The sequence below is a fragment of the Schistocerca piceifrons genome, chromosome 4, assembly GCF_021461385.2.
Source record: "Schistocerca piceifrons isolate TAMUIC-IGC-003096 chromosome 4, iqSchPice1.1, whole genome shotgun sequence".
Lineage (NCBI taxonomy): Eukaryota > Metazoa > Arthropoda > Insecta > Orthoptera > Acrididae > Schistocerca > Schistocerca piceifrons.
The window spans coordinates 246,383,965-246,402,815 of NC_060141.1; the positions used below are offsets into that span (position 1 = coordinate 246,383,965).

An 18,851-nucleotide genomic window follows, 5' to 3' on the forward strand; every position below is an offset into this window, starting at 1 on the left:
TGTAATTCTTAAGTATTTAGTCGAGTTTACAGCCTTTATATTTGTGTGACTTATGGGGTAACTGAAATTTAGCAGATTCCTTGTGAATGACTTCACACTTTTCATAATTTAGAGTCAATTTGCATCTTTTGCACCATACAGATGTCTTATCTAAATCATTTTGAGTTTGTTTTGATCACCTGATGGTTTTACAAGGCAGTAAATGACAGGATCATCCACAAACAATCTAAGAGGGCTGCTCAGATTGTTTGCCAAATTGTTTATTTAGGTCAGAAACATCACATGGCCTATAACACTTCCCTGGTGAATGCCAGATATTACTTCTGTTTTTCTCAATGACTTTCTATCAGTTATTACGAACTGTGACCTTCCTGACAGGAAATCATGAATCAAGTCACCTAACTGAGACAATACTCCTTAGGCACACAATTTGATTAGAAGTCACTTGTGTGGAACAATGTCAACAGCCTTCTGGAAATTAAAAATATGGACTCAATCTGAAGCCCCTGTTGATAGCATTTATAGATTCAAACCAGAATTTTATAATAATAAACACCAGTCAGAAATTCAGAAGTATAAAGAAGTGTTAACATAAAAGGAAGTGGGATATTATTGTATACATTGATTAACATTACCCACACACCTGTAAGTGGACGTTTATGTGGGGTGTGTCCACCATTCGCCTTTATGATGACTTGAACTCTGCTGGGGACACCAGGTGTGTGAATGTCTGTGGAGGAATGGTGCCCATTCTTCCTCGAGAGCCGAAACCACAGGAAGCACTGATGTTAGACATTGGGACTGAAGTGAAGTTGACATTCCAACTAATCACATAGTGTTCGGATCAGGATTATTGAACAGACTAGTCCATTTCAGGAATTATACTGTCCACAAGCAGGCTGTTCCTTTACTGTGCACAGAACATAATGCAGTGGAAAGTTTTCATGTCTTTCCGCATTCAGCATTTTATAAAGCTGGATACGGGGATAAAAACCTGTTGTTGTTGTGGTCTTCAGTCCTGAGACTGGTTTGATGCAGCTCTCCATGCTACTCTATCCTGTGCAAGCTTCTTCATCTCCCAGTACCTACTGCAATCTACATCCTTCTGAATCTGCTTAGTGTATTCATCTCTTGGTCTCCCTCTACGATTTTTACCCTCCACGCTGCCCTCCAATACTAAATTGGTGATCCCTTGATGCCTCAGAACATGTCCTACCAACCGATCCCGTCTTCTGGTCAAGTTGTGCCACAAACTTCTCTTCTCCCCAATCCTGTTCAATACTTCCTCATTAGTTATGTGATCTACCCAGCTAATCTTCAGCATTCTTCTGTAGCACCACATTTCAAATGCTTCTATTCTCTTCTTGTCCAAACTATTTATCGTCCATGTTTCACTTCCATACGTGGCTACACTCCACACAAATACTTTCAGAAATGACTTCCTGACACTTAAATCTATGCTCGATGTTAACAAATGTCTCTTCTTCAGAAAAGTTTTCCTTGCCATTGCCAGTCTACATTTTATATCCTCTCTACTTCGACCATCATCAGTTATTTTGCTCCCCAAATAGCAAAACTCCTTTACTACTTTAAGTGTCTCATTTCCTAATCTAATTCCCTCAGCATCACCCGACTTAATTCGACTACATTCCATTATCCTCGTTTTGCTTTTGTTGATGTTCATCTTATATCCTCCTTTCAAGACACTGTCCATTCCATTCAACTGCTCTTCCAAGTCCTTTCCTGTCTCTGACAGAATTACAATGTCATCAGCGAACCTCAAAGTTTTTATTTCTTCTCCATGGATTTTAATACCTACTCTGAATTTTTCTTTTGTTTCCTTTACTGCTTGCTCAATATACAGATTGAACAACATCGGGGAGAGGCTACAACCCTGTCTTACTCCCTTCCCAACCACTGCTTCCCTTTCATGTCCCTCAACTCTTATAACTGCCATCTGGTTTCTGTACAAATTGTAAATAGCCTTTCGCTCCCTGTATTTTACCCCTGCCACCTTTAGAATTTGAAAGAGAGTATTCCAGTCAACATTGTCAAAAGCTTTCTCTAAGTCTACAAAATCTTTCTTCTAAGATAAGTCGTAAGGTCAGTATTGCCTCACGTGTTCCAGTGTTTCTACAGAATCCAAACTGATCTTCCCTGAGGTTGGCTTCAACTAGTTTCTCCATTCGTCTGTAAAGAATTCGTGTTAGTATTTTGCAGCTGTGACTTATTAAACTGATAGTTCGGTAATTTTCACATCTGTCAACACCTGCTTTCTTTGGGATTGGAATTATTATATTCTTCTTGAAGTCTGAGGGTATTTCACCTGTTTCATACATCTTGCTCACCAGATGGTAGAGTTTTGTCAGGACTGGCTCTCCCAAGGCCGTCAGTAGTTCTAATGGAATGTTGTCTACTCCGGGGGCCTTGTTTCGACTCAGGTCTTTCAGTGCTCTGTCAAACTCTTCACGCAGTATCGTATCTCCCATTTCATCTTCATCTACATCCTCTTCCATTTCCATAATATTGTCCTCAAGCACATCGCCCTTGTATAGACCCTCTATATACTCCTTCCACCTTTCTGCTTTCCCTTCTTTGCTTAGAACTGGGTTTCCATCTAAGCTCTTGATATTCATACAAGTCGTTCTCTTATCTCCAAAGGTCTCTTTAATTTTCCTAGATTATATAATTAGATTATACAATGGTAAGACAGAGATTTAGGAACCAGGTTTTAAATTGTAAGACATTTCCAGGGGCAGATGTGGACTCTGACCACAATCTATTGGTTATGACCTGTACATTAAAACTGAAGAAACCGCAAAAAGGTGGGAGTTTAAGGAGATGGGACCTGGATAAACTGAAAGAACCAGAGGTTGTAGAGAGTTTCAGGGAGAGCATAAGGGAACAATTGACAGGAATGGGGGAAAGAAATACAGTAGAAGAAGAATGGGTAGCTTTGAGGGATGGAGTAGTGAAGGCAGCAGAGGATCAAGTAGGTAAAAAGACGAGGGCTAGTAGAAATCCTTGGGTAACAGAAGAAATATTGAATTTAATTGATGAAAGGAGAAAATATAAAAATGCGGTAAATGAAGCAGGCAAAAAGGAATACAAATGGATAACAACCTAACCACAAAAAACACCACCACACTGTGCCACCACCTCCTCCATATTTCATTGTTGGCATTATGCATGATAGCAGATTACAAGCACAAACGTCTCAAACAAGAGTATATACTCTTACCACTGCGCTACCCAACTCCACATTGAGGGAAAAGTGTGCAAACTGTGACCAAAGAAAAGAAGGTTGGTATGGACTATATCATCCGGTACTGTAGTTTATGACACATCAAGATTGTGTTACAATTATATATAGAAGAACACACAGAGAAACAAAGGTTCATAACAAGAATAAAAGTACAATGGTAACCGAGCCCAATAACAAGGTCAACAGATGATTGCATTGTCCTCCTGACAAAGTAATGGTGATCTGAAACACTGAAGTGAATGGGACATGCTGCTACACCAAGGTCAACAGATGATTGCATTGTCCTCCTGACAAAGTAAGGGTGATCTGAAACACTGAAGTGAATGGGACATGCTGCTACACCAAGAACTGCTTGAGGCTTAACCACACAAGGATTAAATCAATGAAGATCAGCAAAAGGATAGAAACTCTGAACTAGTTTACTATTGGGGAGCATTTTTTATAACATTTGATAAATGCAAAAAATTTCAAAACAAAGTTCAGCAACCTCTGAACCAAGTTACAGCAGAAGTCAAACACTGACACATGTATAAGACTCTAAATCTCTAGGTTTTGCTAGATCCTGATTTATGCTTTCTTAGAGTTAAAGCAAAAGCCACCAAAGGCAATGAAATTACTCTGAAGTCCCTTAGCTCTCTTTCCATAGAAAGTAGTTGGCAATAACAAAGTTGATTGGCAAGCCAGATTGCTGTATGCCACGTCACTCATTATTGTAACAATATTCACTGGCGAGAGTCTCGTTGCAAACAGACTTTATCATCTGCCAAACATTTACAACTTACTTTTAGGAAAGTATGTGCTTCATGATCTTGTGTTCCTCTACAAAGAAGTATTGCAAGCTAAAGCAGAAAGGATGATGACTCTCGTGATTCTGGAAACAGCCTATTGGTCAAATAATGTTTCAGTGGGAGAAAATTTTCATTCAGGAAGAGCTTTCATTGATCTAAAACACAAAGAAAAAAGTGAAAAAACTAAGCTATAATTAAATACATTCAAGGACTTGAGTTTTGGCCTTCAAAAGCTAGAAGAATTAAGGAACACAAAGCCGCTGAACTCTGCTATGAAAATATCAGCCAGTTTCACCATCATGCGACATCAAATAATGTACATCAAGATAAGTTTCTGTAAAAATTTCTGAATATTTATTCACCTGAGAGTAGACTAGTGAACATCCAGAAAGCAAAAAGGAAGAGAACAGTGAGAGTGAAGTATATCTTTAGAAAAACAAAAGGTGAAGTAGCACCTGTTTGTGCTGCCACTTTCCAAGGACTTTTAAAAAGAGTAAACCAGCATTTGACTGTGTATTATCATATTTACCTTTTGTACTAAGCAGATTTCAGATTTTATGCCATTATCAAGTACTACGCCTGAAGTTATTAGGCCATTAACAATGGCATAAAATTCGAGGTCTAGATGGTACAAAAGCTAAATCTAATAGTACACAGTCAAATGGCAGTTTACCCTTTTCAAAAGTATTGCACGAGTGTGGGTCAACACCATCGAAAACTTTCCAAGGAGCTTCTGGCATGTCGAAGGATAGGTTATCCTACTTAGCAAGCACATTCCATGAAGGAGCAAGGTTGCCAAAGGAAAGAAGAGCAGGTGACAGAACAGGAAAGGATCAAAGGATCTGACTACTGCCTTTAAGAATGATATAATGAAGAAATATACATGCAGTGAGAGCCATCATGGCAGGGGCGAAATCTATGAAAGGTTATCTGCCTTCAGATCTCACAATCAATTAAATTTATAAGAGAGTCTATGAAGAAACAAAAAGGTTATGACTGAAACAATGCTCCTTATCAAAATACCAGTACATATTTTACAAACATTTCAATCAATCATTCAAAATGCCTCACACCACACCAACACCAGCTCCACTTGCAACATTCATTTAATGGAAGTACAAGCAGAAACTTGTCTGGGAAAGAGGACTGAACTACAAACTAAACACAGATCACATAAAATTCATGCAAAGTGGTTTTATGATATAATGAAGAAACATAGTCCACCTCTCATTTAGGTTTGCTCTGGCATGCAACAAAACCAGTCCATTCCAAAACTATCAGTCAGTGAGGTTTTTCCTTACTAAACAAATACGGTTATACACTCTGTGCATCATGATGCATACTAAGTAGCAAAGGAAGGAATGCATCTTTGCTACATTCGGTGGGAGACAGAATCTTCAAGAGGGTGGAATTTATTTGAAATAACCAAATATTGGCATCAATACTATACATCTATCTCACAATGCTGCAGCAGCTAAAATAAAAATAGTTGTATGCTGGTGATGCTTACAGTGTTCATGGAAAACAGCACAAAATTCATAATAATCTCTGTTCATGGTCATAGTTACATGCCTCCAGACAAGATGTCTGATAGAATTTGGAAATATTACAGAAGAAAAGAAAGCATTTTGTCTCATCAAGAATATTATGAGATTTTAGAAGAGCATGGTACTCTTAAAGTTCTAAACACAGACTAAATCTAAAAATTAGTGCACAGAAAGTACTAAAATCCAAGTTATTATCCAAAATGAACCGCCAGAGTGTCATCTCATACAATAAAGTAATGAAATTTATTCATGTGTCAGTAAGTAATACATACTTTGCAGATCCAGTACAAGTTAACATCCTGAGAACAAAGAAACCATGCCATCCAACAGTACTAACATCTTTCTTTTTACCAAAACAAAATATTATTAACAAAGAAAAGATGAAAGTTGTGTCTGTCTTGGCAATGTATTTTGTAAGTCCAGATGATGCGAATGAGTTTTACAAGGATTTCTGAGACAAGTAATGAAGAAACATAATGGAAAACTTGACAATAACATGCAAGAGTTTTTGTAATAACAAAATTCATTTATTATTTTATGTAGTACTGATAATAATGATACAAGTTAAACAACTATGTTAAAAATAGTTATCATTATTATTGTACTATGCCACTGTAGTTCTTTTATTATGGTTCATTTATTCTCAATAAAGTGCACATCTACAAATTAAGGAAATGCAATATACAGTAATGTCTGTAAAAATAGGCACTGTATTACGATGGAGATATATAATGAACACTAAAGCACATTAAAAAAACATTAGTTGTGAAAAAAATTGTAGTAGTTACACAGAACTAAAAATGGCGAAGTTATTTATATCCACTTTTGAATAAACTGGAAAAAAATCACACCCTAAGGTACTGTTATAAAAATGAAAATTTGATATATTTCATTACAACAGTTTATTTGTGTCAGTGAGACCTAATAATCATGGGAAAATTAAATATTCAAATGTATCTATCTAGGTGAAAATAGAAAAATTCATTTTATGAAAAACTATCTACTGCATTCATAGACTTTTGAAAAGTGCTCCTCAATTATGAAATGCATTTACTCTTGTGCATAATGGCCATTTTGGACTCCAAATAAGGAAAAACTTACAGTGGTACCCCAGTACAAATTTAAGATTTGTTACTTAACTGAAACTGCACTTTTTAAAAAGTTTTGTTTCCTTGCATGTGATTCTAGGTTCAAGGTGGCCTTTTTCCCAGGGCCACAGCCTTGTATCTAGAACCACTACGCAATTTTTACTTTCATTATTATTACATATACAGGTAAAGGTATTTTATAAAATGTAACAGTGTTACTTTCCAAATAAACTTTATTTCTAGCCAAAAAGTTGGAAGAAAACTTGTTCGTACAGATTTTGAAAGTTTGCTTAAAACTATTGCAGCACAGAGCAGGAAAAGATTGGAGATACCTCATTATTACTATGTTGTGCCTTTTATGCAGAAATTTTTAATGTGCAACCAAGTGCTGTAGCAAAATTGATTCAATAAAATATCAATATAATCTATTTCAAATTAAAATTAAACTTACACCAAATGTTAAGCACAAACCCTGATGAACAGAGCCTCCAATTATAATAGGCTGGGGAAATTCTGAGATCAGTTCATCTTCTGACAGTTCATGTATATCCTCTTTAGCAAACAAGAACTTATTAGCTAATGTAGGTGTCTCCTTCAAGTACTTAAATGAATGTGTGTGCCTGTCATCATCAGTTATTTCTACCATATAATGATAAAATTCATTTTCTCCAGTCAGTTTTGTTAGGAAAAGGTCCCCTGTTTCAATGCGTTATCCATTTCTCCTGTTCATTCGATGACAGGAAACAGGTCCCTTCCATCTATGTAGTCTGAATCAGTTTCTGTGCTGTCACCAGAAGTTGAAGAACTACATTTTAATTTCAAATTGTTCTTTGGGGGATTGTGGGGGCATAAGGGGGGTGGGCTTCAATCATATTTTTGTTTGTGATGTTCCTTTTCGTTGCCCTCTAAGCTGGCCTGGCTTCTTTTGCTGGAAGTACCTGTAACTTTTCAGGAGTATCAGTCAAGATTCTGTACTTGCCTGTACAAAGGTGCAACCTTTGAAAAGGGACAAACTTGTTCAGGGGTAAGATGTCTATTGATGGGTTTTCTTCCGGAAGCTGATGCACTCTCTATAGATGAACAAGATGCCAAGTTTTTGTGTTCATTAGAAGTTGTCACACAGCCCCTTCTGCTGAAGTTAGGTTCTTTACTACAATCACTTACTAGTTCATTAGCAGTATCTGGGCTGTCAGTGACACTCTTCAGTGAATATGTTTATATCAACTGACCCAACTCCTGTAGTTCTAAAACCAGCCATTATGCACTGAAGAGCCAAAGAAACTGGTAAAACTGGCTAATATCGTGTAGGGGCCCCGCGAGCAAGCAGAAGTGCTGTTAACACAATGTGGCATGGACTCAACTAATGTCTGAAGTAGGGCTGGAGGGAACTGACACCATGAAACCTGCAGGGCTGTCCATAATTCATAAAAGTATGGGGGCCTGGAGATCTCTTTTGAACAGCATGTCACAAGGCATCCAAGATATGCTCAATAATGTTCATGTTTGGGGAGTTTGGTAGCCAGCAGAAGTGTTTAAACTCAGAAGAGTGTTCCTGGAGCCACTCTGTAGCAATTCTGGACATGTGGGGGTGTTACATTGTCCTGCTGCAATTGCCCAAGTCTGTTGGCACGCACAATGGACATGAATGGATGCAAGTGATCAGATAGAATGCTTATGTACGCGTCACCTGTCAGAGTCATATCTAGGCATATCAGAGGTCCCATATCACTCCAACTGCACACACCCCACACCATTACAGAGCCTCCACCAGCTTCAATAGTCCATTGATTCATGAGGTTGTCACCATACCCATACACATCCATCCGCTCGATACAATTTGAAATGAGACTCGTCTAGCCAGGCAACATGTTTCCAGTCATCTGCAGTCCAATGTTGGTGTTGACAGGCCCAGGCAAGGCGTAAAGCTTTGTGTCATGCAATCATCAAGGGTACACAAATGGGCCTTCGGCACCAAAAGCCCATATCAATGAGGTTTTGTTAAATGGTTTGCATGCTGAAACTTGTTGATGATCCAGCACTGAAATCTACAGCGATATGCGGACGGGTTGCACTTCTTTCATGTTAAACTATTCTCTTCAGTCATCATTGGTCCTGTTCTTGCAGGAGCTTTTTCCAGCTGCAGCAATGTCAGTGATTTGATGCTCTACTGGATTCCTGATATTCACAGTACACTCGTGAAATTGTCATACAGGAAAATCCCCACTTCATCACAACCTCGGAGATGCTGTGTCCCATTGCTCGCATGCCGACTATAACACCATGTTCAAACTCGCTTAAATCTTGATAACCTGCCATTGTAGCAGCAGTAACAAATCTAATAACTGCACCAGACACTTTTTGTATTCTATAGGCATTGTAACCACAGCACCTCATTCCGCCTGTTTACGTATCTCTGTATTTGAATATGCATGCCTAGACTGGTTTCTTTGGTGCTTCAGTGCATTAACTAGTGTAAAAGCCTTAGGATATGCTTTGCTGAAGTTCTCTCCAGTATCATAAAAAGAGAATGGCACACCAGCATGCAACTGAGGCCACTCATTGCAGGCACTGCTGTAATATTTTTTCAAGAGACCATACACTATGTAACTTAATGGTTGAAGCTTGTAGCTAGCAAGTGTTGGGAATGTGTATAATATGAAACCATTTCTTTTAGCCAAATCCATTGCCTCTATTGTAGTATGTCTCTCATAACTGTCCAATGTCACCAAGAGCTTCCCCTTGAGGCTGAGCTTGATGTGCCAAATAAAATGGTTACTTAAATCAAACTTTTCAGCTGTGGACCACATAGAGGCATTTGCCTGGCTTAAAATGAATACTTGGAAAAATCATCATGGGGTGGGAGGACAGAATTCCCAACTGCATTAACACCATGAATGAAGGCTGTATCATATTTTCATATTTAGTCCCCCCCCCCCCCTCCAGAAGTTATGTATCCTGCTTGTTTGGCTCCTTTTCCAGTAACTATTTCCACTGGAATATGAGCTGTTGTTATGCCCAATTCATTAATGCTGTAGATGCATTCAGGAGGGAACTAATATTTCTCCCTAACTTAACAATATTTGTCAAAAATAGTTAACATTAAATCTGTTAAAAGCAGTAGCTCTTGCAAAGCTTGTTGATCATAGTTTTCTTAAACTATGACCACATTCGTGCTGATTACTAAAGTCTGTTTACCAGGGTTCACAAGCTTGAGCATTTATTTCTCAGGATAGCGCAAGTTTTCCAATTAATTTGGCATATTCAAAAGCAAGTTTCCTACTTCTTTACATAGTAGCCCATTATGTGTTTTGCTAGGCTGTAAGGGATATCATTTATACTGAAATTTCTCTTTCTTTGTGAAAATAGTCCATCTCTCAAAGTAATTCCCAGATGCCTGCTTTCCATCAGCTCTCCGATACGACAAGTACCTCTGCAAAGTAGTTCCAGAAACTAGAAACATTTTGGCACCTTCTCCGATAAATAAGCAATCTGTCTGCACTCTTTTTGTCACTTCAATCAGTGTAGCTGTATAAGGTTTGGGCCTCTTCTTATCTTCCTTGATTCATGGTATCTGATGATGAAAAAATATTATAAGTCATCAGTTAGTGTATGCCTGTATTTACAGGCGAGAGAAACTAAAAACTGTTTTTGTGATCTATGCCTGCATAGATCTATTAGTCTTACACTGTAAACTTAAATAATTCTGACAGCAATGAAACAACGATAAAAGTAAACACCATTAATTTGTTCAGTCAGTGCATTGCCTAAGTTTTATGGCAGCATTATACCTAGGTCCATTGTGTTAGCTAAAATGTTTAGAAGGTGCCCTGGGTGCACATGTTTACAGTAATATGCACATGTGATCATAATATCCTCACATTCTGGGCAAATGTAAAAACACAACATATGAATAAATAAGACATTACATTCTAAGTTATTTGATACACATTGTAAAAATTGATAGCACTTGCCTCAGGAAGAAAAAATGCACAAGTAAAGAAAGAACAATTTACTTTATTAGTGTGAAAATATGAAAAGTCCTCCAACTGTCTTAATGGCAGCCAAATTCTCTCTGAATGTGGACTACAGAGAGCTGCCAACAAGTACAAAAAACTAAATATCCCAACCTTTTTCATACAGTATGTGGCTCAGGGTACAAGGTGGGCCTGGGCACAGTAATCTCCTGGTAGCACTCGCATAAGCAGTATTGTACCCACAAAACAACTGTCAATGATAACTCAGATATTGACTGTTTGTTATGGTTTATTCCAGAAAGAGTGTTTCCCATTTTTAAAACTTAATTTTAATTTGTGTGGTGTTTGGTGTAGGAAAATGGGTATTGGTTAGTGGAAGGCCAAGAGGGAGGGTGGGAATCTGTTTGTATGAATTTTTTGTGCTGTGTAGTAAATGGTCTTTTTTTTTCTCCTTGTGAGAGTTTTCTAAAAGGTCAACACACTGTTAAGATGTGTTTATGTGATTTTTGCATTTTATTATGCATGCATTAGTGTGTGTTTGGTGGATATCATTGATTTCACTTTAGCTATATACAAAAATTAAAGTTAATGTGTGCTCACTATTTTGTGTTGTTTGGTTTCTGTGTGAATCCCCCCCCCCCCCCCCCTCAAGGTTAGTACATATTGTGGCATTCATTTGACCCACTTAGCTTAAGTGTGGATAATGATACAGGTCTTACGTCATAACTTGCCTGTTATTTGCAGATACCTTCCTTTTGTTTTTAGCTGGTATTTTGAAGTTCATATCAGCTATATAGGTTAAATGTCATAAATGACTTGTTATGTTTCGGATATTAACACTAGCAATTCCTCCCTCCCCATCATCCCTAGCAAATATCGCTGTTTCATGGTTACTCAAGGCTCAATCCTTGGACCCATTATATTCCTGTTCTAGGTAAATGACTTGCCTCTCAATATAAATATTCATTTAACTTTGTTTGCAGATGGTACTTCTGCCCTAATTGAAAATGAAAATTCTGACAATATACCACAGTGTGTTCTGAATACGTTAAGTAACCTGGAAACACTGTTCAGTCTAAATGGCTTAAGGCTAAACATTTCAAAAAACCACATGACGAGTTTTAAAACCAAACAGTCAAAAACTGAAGAAATCTGTATCACTCACAACAATAAAAAAATGGAAGAACTCGACAGTCCGGTTCCTGGGAATAAACTTAGACAGAACTTTGAGTTGGAATTCTCAAATAGAATATCTAGCAAATAAATTTGCAATGGAAACTTTAGCCTATGCCACTGATAAGGTCACTAGGAAAATAGAATATTATAGCTACTTTGAATCAGTTATTCGATATGGCATAATTTTTGGGGGGAACTCGGGAAACATTACATGAATTTGAAAGTTGCAAAAAAGAATCATTTGCAACATGTGCTCTGCACAGTTGAGGGCATCATGATGACCATTATTTAAATACCTTTTAAGATTAACTGACCCCTCTTTACACATCTTTGAGGTGGTTCTTTTCCTAAGCAGTAGAGCTGCTCTATAAAAAAAAAATCATTTTGAACACTCATACGACGCAAGATATACAGAAAACTTTATGCTCACCTTTCATTGCATAAAACTGGGTGCTCAGACTCCTCGGTATATAGCCATGAAAATTCACAACACAATACAAGGGTGTGACATAATGAATATGAAGGTAAATATTTTAAAAAGCAAGCTACATGATTTTCTAATTAAACAATACTACTACCCTGTGGAAGATTTCATGAAGGATAAGTGAGTGATACTTTGAGCTGGATCCCTAAAATGGAATAAAAATGTATGATAGTTATAGTAGATGTAAATACTGTAAGTCTGACAAATTTTAAGTAAGTAAATTCTCCACAAAGTATTATTGTAAGTGTAACAAAATTTTAAATAAGCAAATTACAACCTTGATGTGTCTCCTGTACATCAGACACATGTTCTGAAATTATGTACATTATGAGATGAATAAAACACATTTCACATTTCATTACATGTCTTGAAGTTCAGGTTAGCTATACAGCTTAATTTAACATAACAATACCAAACTTGCCATGGTGGTTTCTTTCTTTTTCAGGATTTGTGTAATAAGTGGTTAACAAACAAAAAAACTCAAATTCCCAAAGAAATGCTCTGGTTTTCAAATTATTTCCAAGTATATATTTTTAAGACATAATTTTTTGATGTGTGTGTTTTTTTTGTGTGCTTATTACAGTTGCATGATAGATGCCATGGTAGTTATACTGGATTTAAACAATCACTTAATGACTGATATTTTGACGTCATATGGGTCAAACCCGATGCTCAATATCAGAGGCTTCAGTATTTCCTTCCAAGACTGACAGCTGGAATAATGTAAAGCATGTAACCTGATGGAAAGATACTACATTATTTGACTGCATCATCAGCGACAAGTCAGTCTGTTAGGGATTACTATTCCGCGTAATTGAAGTTTGGATACCATATAAATATATGTTGTCAGGAAATAAGCTGACATGCTGAAGCTCAGTAGAAGAAGACAGTTTTACCTTGTTTACAAGGATGGCCCCATAAAAATTTGAATTCTGTATCCTTCAAAGGCCAATGGCCTTGCCACAGTGGTAGCACCAGTTCCTGTCAGATCACTGAAGTTAAGAGCTGTTGGGCTGGGCTAGAATTTGGATGGGTGACCATCCAGTCTGCCAAGCACTGTTGGCAAACGGGGTGCACTCAGCCCCTGTGAGGCACAATTGAGGAGCTACTAGATCAGAATAGTGGCTCCGATCCCATAAACTGACACACAGTTGGGAGAGCATTGTGCTGACCATATGCCCCTCCGTATTTACGTACAGTGAAGCCAGCAGGCCGAGGATGACACGGTGGCTGGTCGGTACCGTTGGGTCTTCATGTCCTGTTCGGGCGGAGTTTAGTTTATTTTTTTCCTTAGCAAGAAACTAGCTTTAAAAATATCTGCATCAGTGAGAAAGCTCAGTTAAGAAAGCTGCTAAAGACAAGGAGACAGAACAGTTTACCAGTGGGCATACTTACTTCCAGGACATAAAATTCCTGGTACTGAGGAAAACAGCAACACTTAAAATTAGAAAACTATTTTTCCTGACTTTTGGAACGTTTATGTTACTTCCTCATGCAGATGAGAGGGATTGGTTATGGAAGGTTTTAAAGGAGTGACAGGTCACTCATGCCTGTCTAGTTTAATCTTACCACATATTATTTTTAGTTGCATATCACTTGTCCAGGCAGTGGTGGAGGATTTGTCAAACGGCAGAAATTATGGAGAATTAATTTTGTATGTATGAATTTAATAGCTTTTAAACCCTACATACACATACAAATGTTGAAAAATTTAAGTAAGAAGATACTTTCATGGCTGATGCATATCACACAGAAGATCATTTGTAATGCCACAAATTTTCATAGTTGAATCTATTAAATTTTAAGAGTTGAGGTTATCTACAGAGTTTTATATTTGGAAAACGATCATGGAAACACACTTTCTCCATGAAAAATGGCTAACAGCTATATAGATTAGATTAATTTTTCATTCCATAGACCCATAAAAGAGGGAATCCTCCTGGATGTGGAACATGTCAGATAAACACATTACAAAAATGTAATTAGAAACACTTGAATTTCATTAATTTTAATGATCCTCAGTCAATAAACAGTAAAATTATGTACACGTATTAAATTTAAACTTCTAATATTTACAGGTTTAATAGTTACATCTGCTTTCATTAAATCCATCATTCAGACATTTGCTGGTTTCTCGGCTGTTACAACCAAGTATTGTCAAAAATTAAAGTATAATAAATTTTTATTAAAATGGTCTACTGCACTTGAGAAACTCATGGATGGAATAGGAGTTGGCCACCAAAAATTCTTCTAAATTATGTTTAAATTGTGCCTTATCTGAAACTAAACTCTTATTGGTTGCTGGTAACTTATTGAAAATATGCGTTGCTGAATACTGGACTCCTTTCTGAGCAAGTATAAGTGATTTTAAATCTTTATGTATATTGTTCTTATTCCTAGTATTGATACTGTGTACCAAGCAGTTAGAGATGTACTATTTACAACAAACTTCATTAAGGAATAAATATACTGAGAAGCTGTGGTTAATATGCCCTATTCTTTGAACAGGTTTTGTCATAATGCTCTTGGATTTACACTACTCATTGCTCTTATTATACGCTTCTGTACTCTAAAAATTTTTTCTCTCTTTGTGGAATTACCCCAAAATATGATACCATATGACATAATGGAACGAAAATAAGCAAAATATGCCAGTTTTTTTATATTTATATCTCCTATGTCTGAGATCATTCGCATTGCAAACACAGACTTGTTTAGGCACTATAGCAGTTCGTTAGTTTGTTGCTCCCAACTGAATTTATTATCAAGTTGTAATCCCAAGAATTTTACATGATCAACTTCTCCTGTTTCCATGTCATCATATTTTATATACACACCAGAAGGAAATCTCTTGGAAGTTCTGAACTGCATATAGTGCATCTTTTCAAAGTTAATGACAGTCAATTAGCTATAAAACACTTATTAATGTCAGTAAAAATTTGATTAGCTGCCATTTCTAAATTTATATTTGATTTACTATTTACTGCAATGTTTGTATCATCTGCAAATAAGACAAACTTGGCATCTGGTAATGTAACAGATGACAGGTCATTAATATACACAAGAAACAGTGGCGAGCCTAGTATGGAACCTTGGGGAAAACCACATGTAATTTCTTCCCAGTCGGATGATGTCTGATTGCTACTGCTGAAGTGTTACGTAATGACACCCTTTGTTTTCTATTAGTAAGATATGACTGAAACCACTTTGCAGCACTACCAGTGACGTCATAATATTTTAATTTACTTAAAAGAATGCTGTGATTCACACAGTCAAATGCCTTTGACAGGTCACAGAACATGCCAGTTGCCTCTAATTTGTTGTCCAATGAATTAAGGACTTTTCGCTATAAGTGTAAATAGCTTTCTCAATATCAGAACCCTTAAGAAACCCAAACTGTGACTTTGACAGTATGTTATTTTCACTAAGGTGCTTAAGTAGACACTTGAACATAACCCTTTCAAAGATTTTTGAAAAAGCTGGCAAAAGTGAGATTGGTCAGTAATTTGATGACATTTCTTTGTCCCCTTTCTTGTAGAGAGGTATAACTTCACCATATTTAAGCCAGTCCGGGAATGTTCCTGTGACAAGTGATTGATTACACAAATAACGTAAGATATGACTAAGCTCACAAGAACACTCCTTTATTAACTTTGTTGATATGTTATCATAACCACTAGAATGCTTTGATTTCAAGGACTTTATGATGGATTCTATTTCTTTGGGTGAAATATACATCAATTCCATTTTACTGAAATTGCTTGTGTGCACCGGTCTCAGATATTCCATTGCATTATTTACTGAACCTGACAACCCATGCTATCAGTAACAGACAAAATACGTGTTTAAATGGTTTGCAACACAACATGTTATTGTTACCAGGGTTTCATTTAGCCTATTTTTAGAGCTATTTGTTCTGCCTCATTCCTGGTCCAACCTATTTCTGACTTAACTATATCCCATATTGTTTTTATTTTATTACTGGCTGTATTTATCTTCTTCTCATAATGCAGGTAGGCTATTTAGATTTCTGGATAACCTTCTTCAATATTTTGCAGTAATTTTTGTAATAAGCTATAATGCTAGTATCAAATGTGTCCCTACATATCAGATAGTGTTTCCTTTTTGTCTCACTTGATATCTTTATCCCTTGTGTGATCCATGGTTTCTTATTAGGCTTCTGCTTAATTTGAGTTACCTTCAGGGGAAAACAATTTTCAAATAAGGTGCTAACTTTATAATTGAATGTTTTGTATTTTCCATTTGTGTCTTGGATGCTGTAAACATCCATCCAATTAGACACATACCAGTGGCATCACAACTTACTGGAATAAAATCCTCTTTATTCCATGCAACCTACTGAAGCTCATTTCAAGCATTTGCTGATACTGTTGCTGTATAATTAACACTTAGTTGTACTCAGTTATGCCATAACACACTGTATGCAAATGTCAGTAAGTTTGAAATTCATATCTGTTTAAGCACAAACTCGGTTGAAAGGAAACAGTCTCATTCTTTTCTTTGCTCATTAGTAACAAAAACATTTGGTGTCTCACACTATGTTAATAAAATTCCCTTTCTGATGGCAGTTAAAAAGTGACATATCAGGCATAATGTTAATGAAAAATATATTTCTTATTCTTAGTTGCTTAGGAAAAAAGTCAACTAATGGAGATTTATCAGAGGTTTGTGGGAGGGGGCAAAGTATCTGTAAGACACAAACATGTGTATGAGAAATACAAGCTGTTATTTGCGAAACTGGCTCTTCTTCAAACATGTGTAGAAAAATTACGTAGTTTGCTTGCAGTACCAGCAGGAACACTGCATTCGCAGCCAGGTAACGCATCTAATACGCAACCAAGTTAAAAATTGTGTTCTGTACTTATTGGTTTCTAAATATTTACCTGCGTACGTTCTCCCCTCGTGTTCATTCCACAGCCTTCAATTACTTCTCTTGGCAAGATGTCTGGGACTGAAATTAGCTTAAAATTTCTCGATAACAGTTCCCTCACGGTGTATCGAACAAGAGCTTGTTCAAGTTCTGCAAGCTGTCCACTAAAGCAGTAGCCTCTGTGTCCAGTAAATACGGCCAAATTTTCCGTTCGCAAAGTCCGATTCTGTATGGTGATTTCACTGAATTCTTTCGCCTTGAACGGGAAACTAGGTTTCACTCCCTGAAGATTAAGAACTTTCGGCTCTTCGCCGTACTGCGACAAGGAAGGGAAGGACTTGTTAGGTATGAGCAAGGCTTCTTCTTCAAATTCTTTTCTCAGTTCTTGCAGTTCATCTTCTCTGTCACGCGACAGTGAACTAATTCGTTTATGCAACTCAAGAACGCGGTTAATATTACCAACACCTTTCCGGTTCCTTATATTATTTTCAATTTCTGTTTTGTTATCTGCATTACACAGATAGTCTACATCCAACTCAGGCTTAATCAATGTCTCCAATCTCGCACTAGATGGTGTTGAATACTGTTTGAGAAATTTCCCAACATGTATTGGTTTACAATAGCATAACCTCCTTACACTGGCCAGCTGCTTGCATCGTAAGACAGCACCAGGCATTTTGATTAGGATACGCTGGCATTTAAACAATCACACTCCTTCCCGCTACAGTGTTTACAAACGTCCACTGCAGTACTTGTATCGACCGTTCTTTATCGACGGACGACAAATATCGAAAATCGATACTTACCCGCATAAAATATTCGTGATCAAATACATAGCCACATATAGACCGCGCGTGACGTTATTACACTGAAACCAACATCTAAGTCACGTGACTTGGGGAAGACGCTGATTTTCTGTTATTACGCACTGCGTATAATTGAAAGTTACAGATTTTTCTCATTAAGAGCTGAAATCAAGCACTGATTTTAACAAGAAAATAATTTTCCTTGCTGCTATTACACATATAGTGGTGCAGTTAACTTGGTTTCTCAGAAATTCCTAACATTAATGCGATGATTACAGTTTTTACATGTGGCCAGATGAAACGTACTGACAGTTCAACAGTTCTTCAGTGAATAGTTGTTGCACTGTGAGTCTTTTAGGCCACCATTTCCACAGGAGAGGAATACAAAATATCAGTTTGGTAGGCAACATTATCTTTCTGACGATTAGTCAACAAAACGTGTGAAATGTTTTGTTATGCTTTTATAAGAAATGAATTCCATTTATAAATCACAAGGTCCTGGTTTTTACGCAAAACAATCTTTATATTATATGACTTCTGCCACTTGGTGATGCTGGTATGTGAACCAGTAAAAGATTGACAGTTCACGTTAAAAGAAACTCCTTAGTGAACTTAAGTGGTTCACTCAACAAGAACGGATATTATAGGTATAATTAACGGTCTACACTCATCTTCAGTTTTGTATGACGCCTTCAGAAGCAGATCTGAACCATGAAGGACTTCTTTGCTGGCATGTAAACTCACTCAGGATCTGCTGGAAGCGTTTTCTAATGCTGTGGTAAGTCCTGTAGGAGCAGAATATGAATCCAGCAGTCTGAAGCTGCTTCCAAAA

The 18,851-nt window shown here is 37.0% G+C and overlaps 1 protein-coding gene and 1 pseudogene across 1 annotated transcript in view; one reads left to right on the forward strand and one right to left on the reverse strand.

The window, feature by feature from the left end:
* LOC124795306 (serine--tRNA ligase, chloroplastic/mitochondrial) overlaps window positions 1-17,951 on the reverse strand; it is a 94,802-nt gene extending 76,851 nt beyond the window's left edge. Inside the window, exon 1 of the mRNA XM_047259275.1 lies at window positions 17,227-17,951. Coding sequence (XP_047115231.1) covers window positions 17,227-17,889 — 663 coding nt within the window. The 5' untranslated portion in view covers window positions 17,890-17,951. The remainder of the gene's footprint in view (window positions 1-17,226) is intronic.
* LOC124796977 lies at window positions 13,270-13,387 on the forward strand (annotated as a pseudogene).
* Window positions 17,952-18,851: the final 900 nt, after the last annotated feature.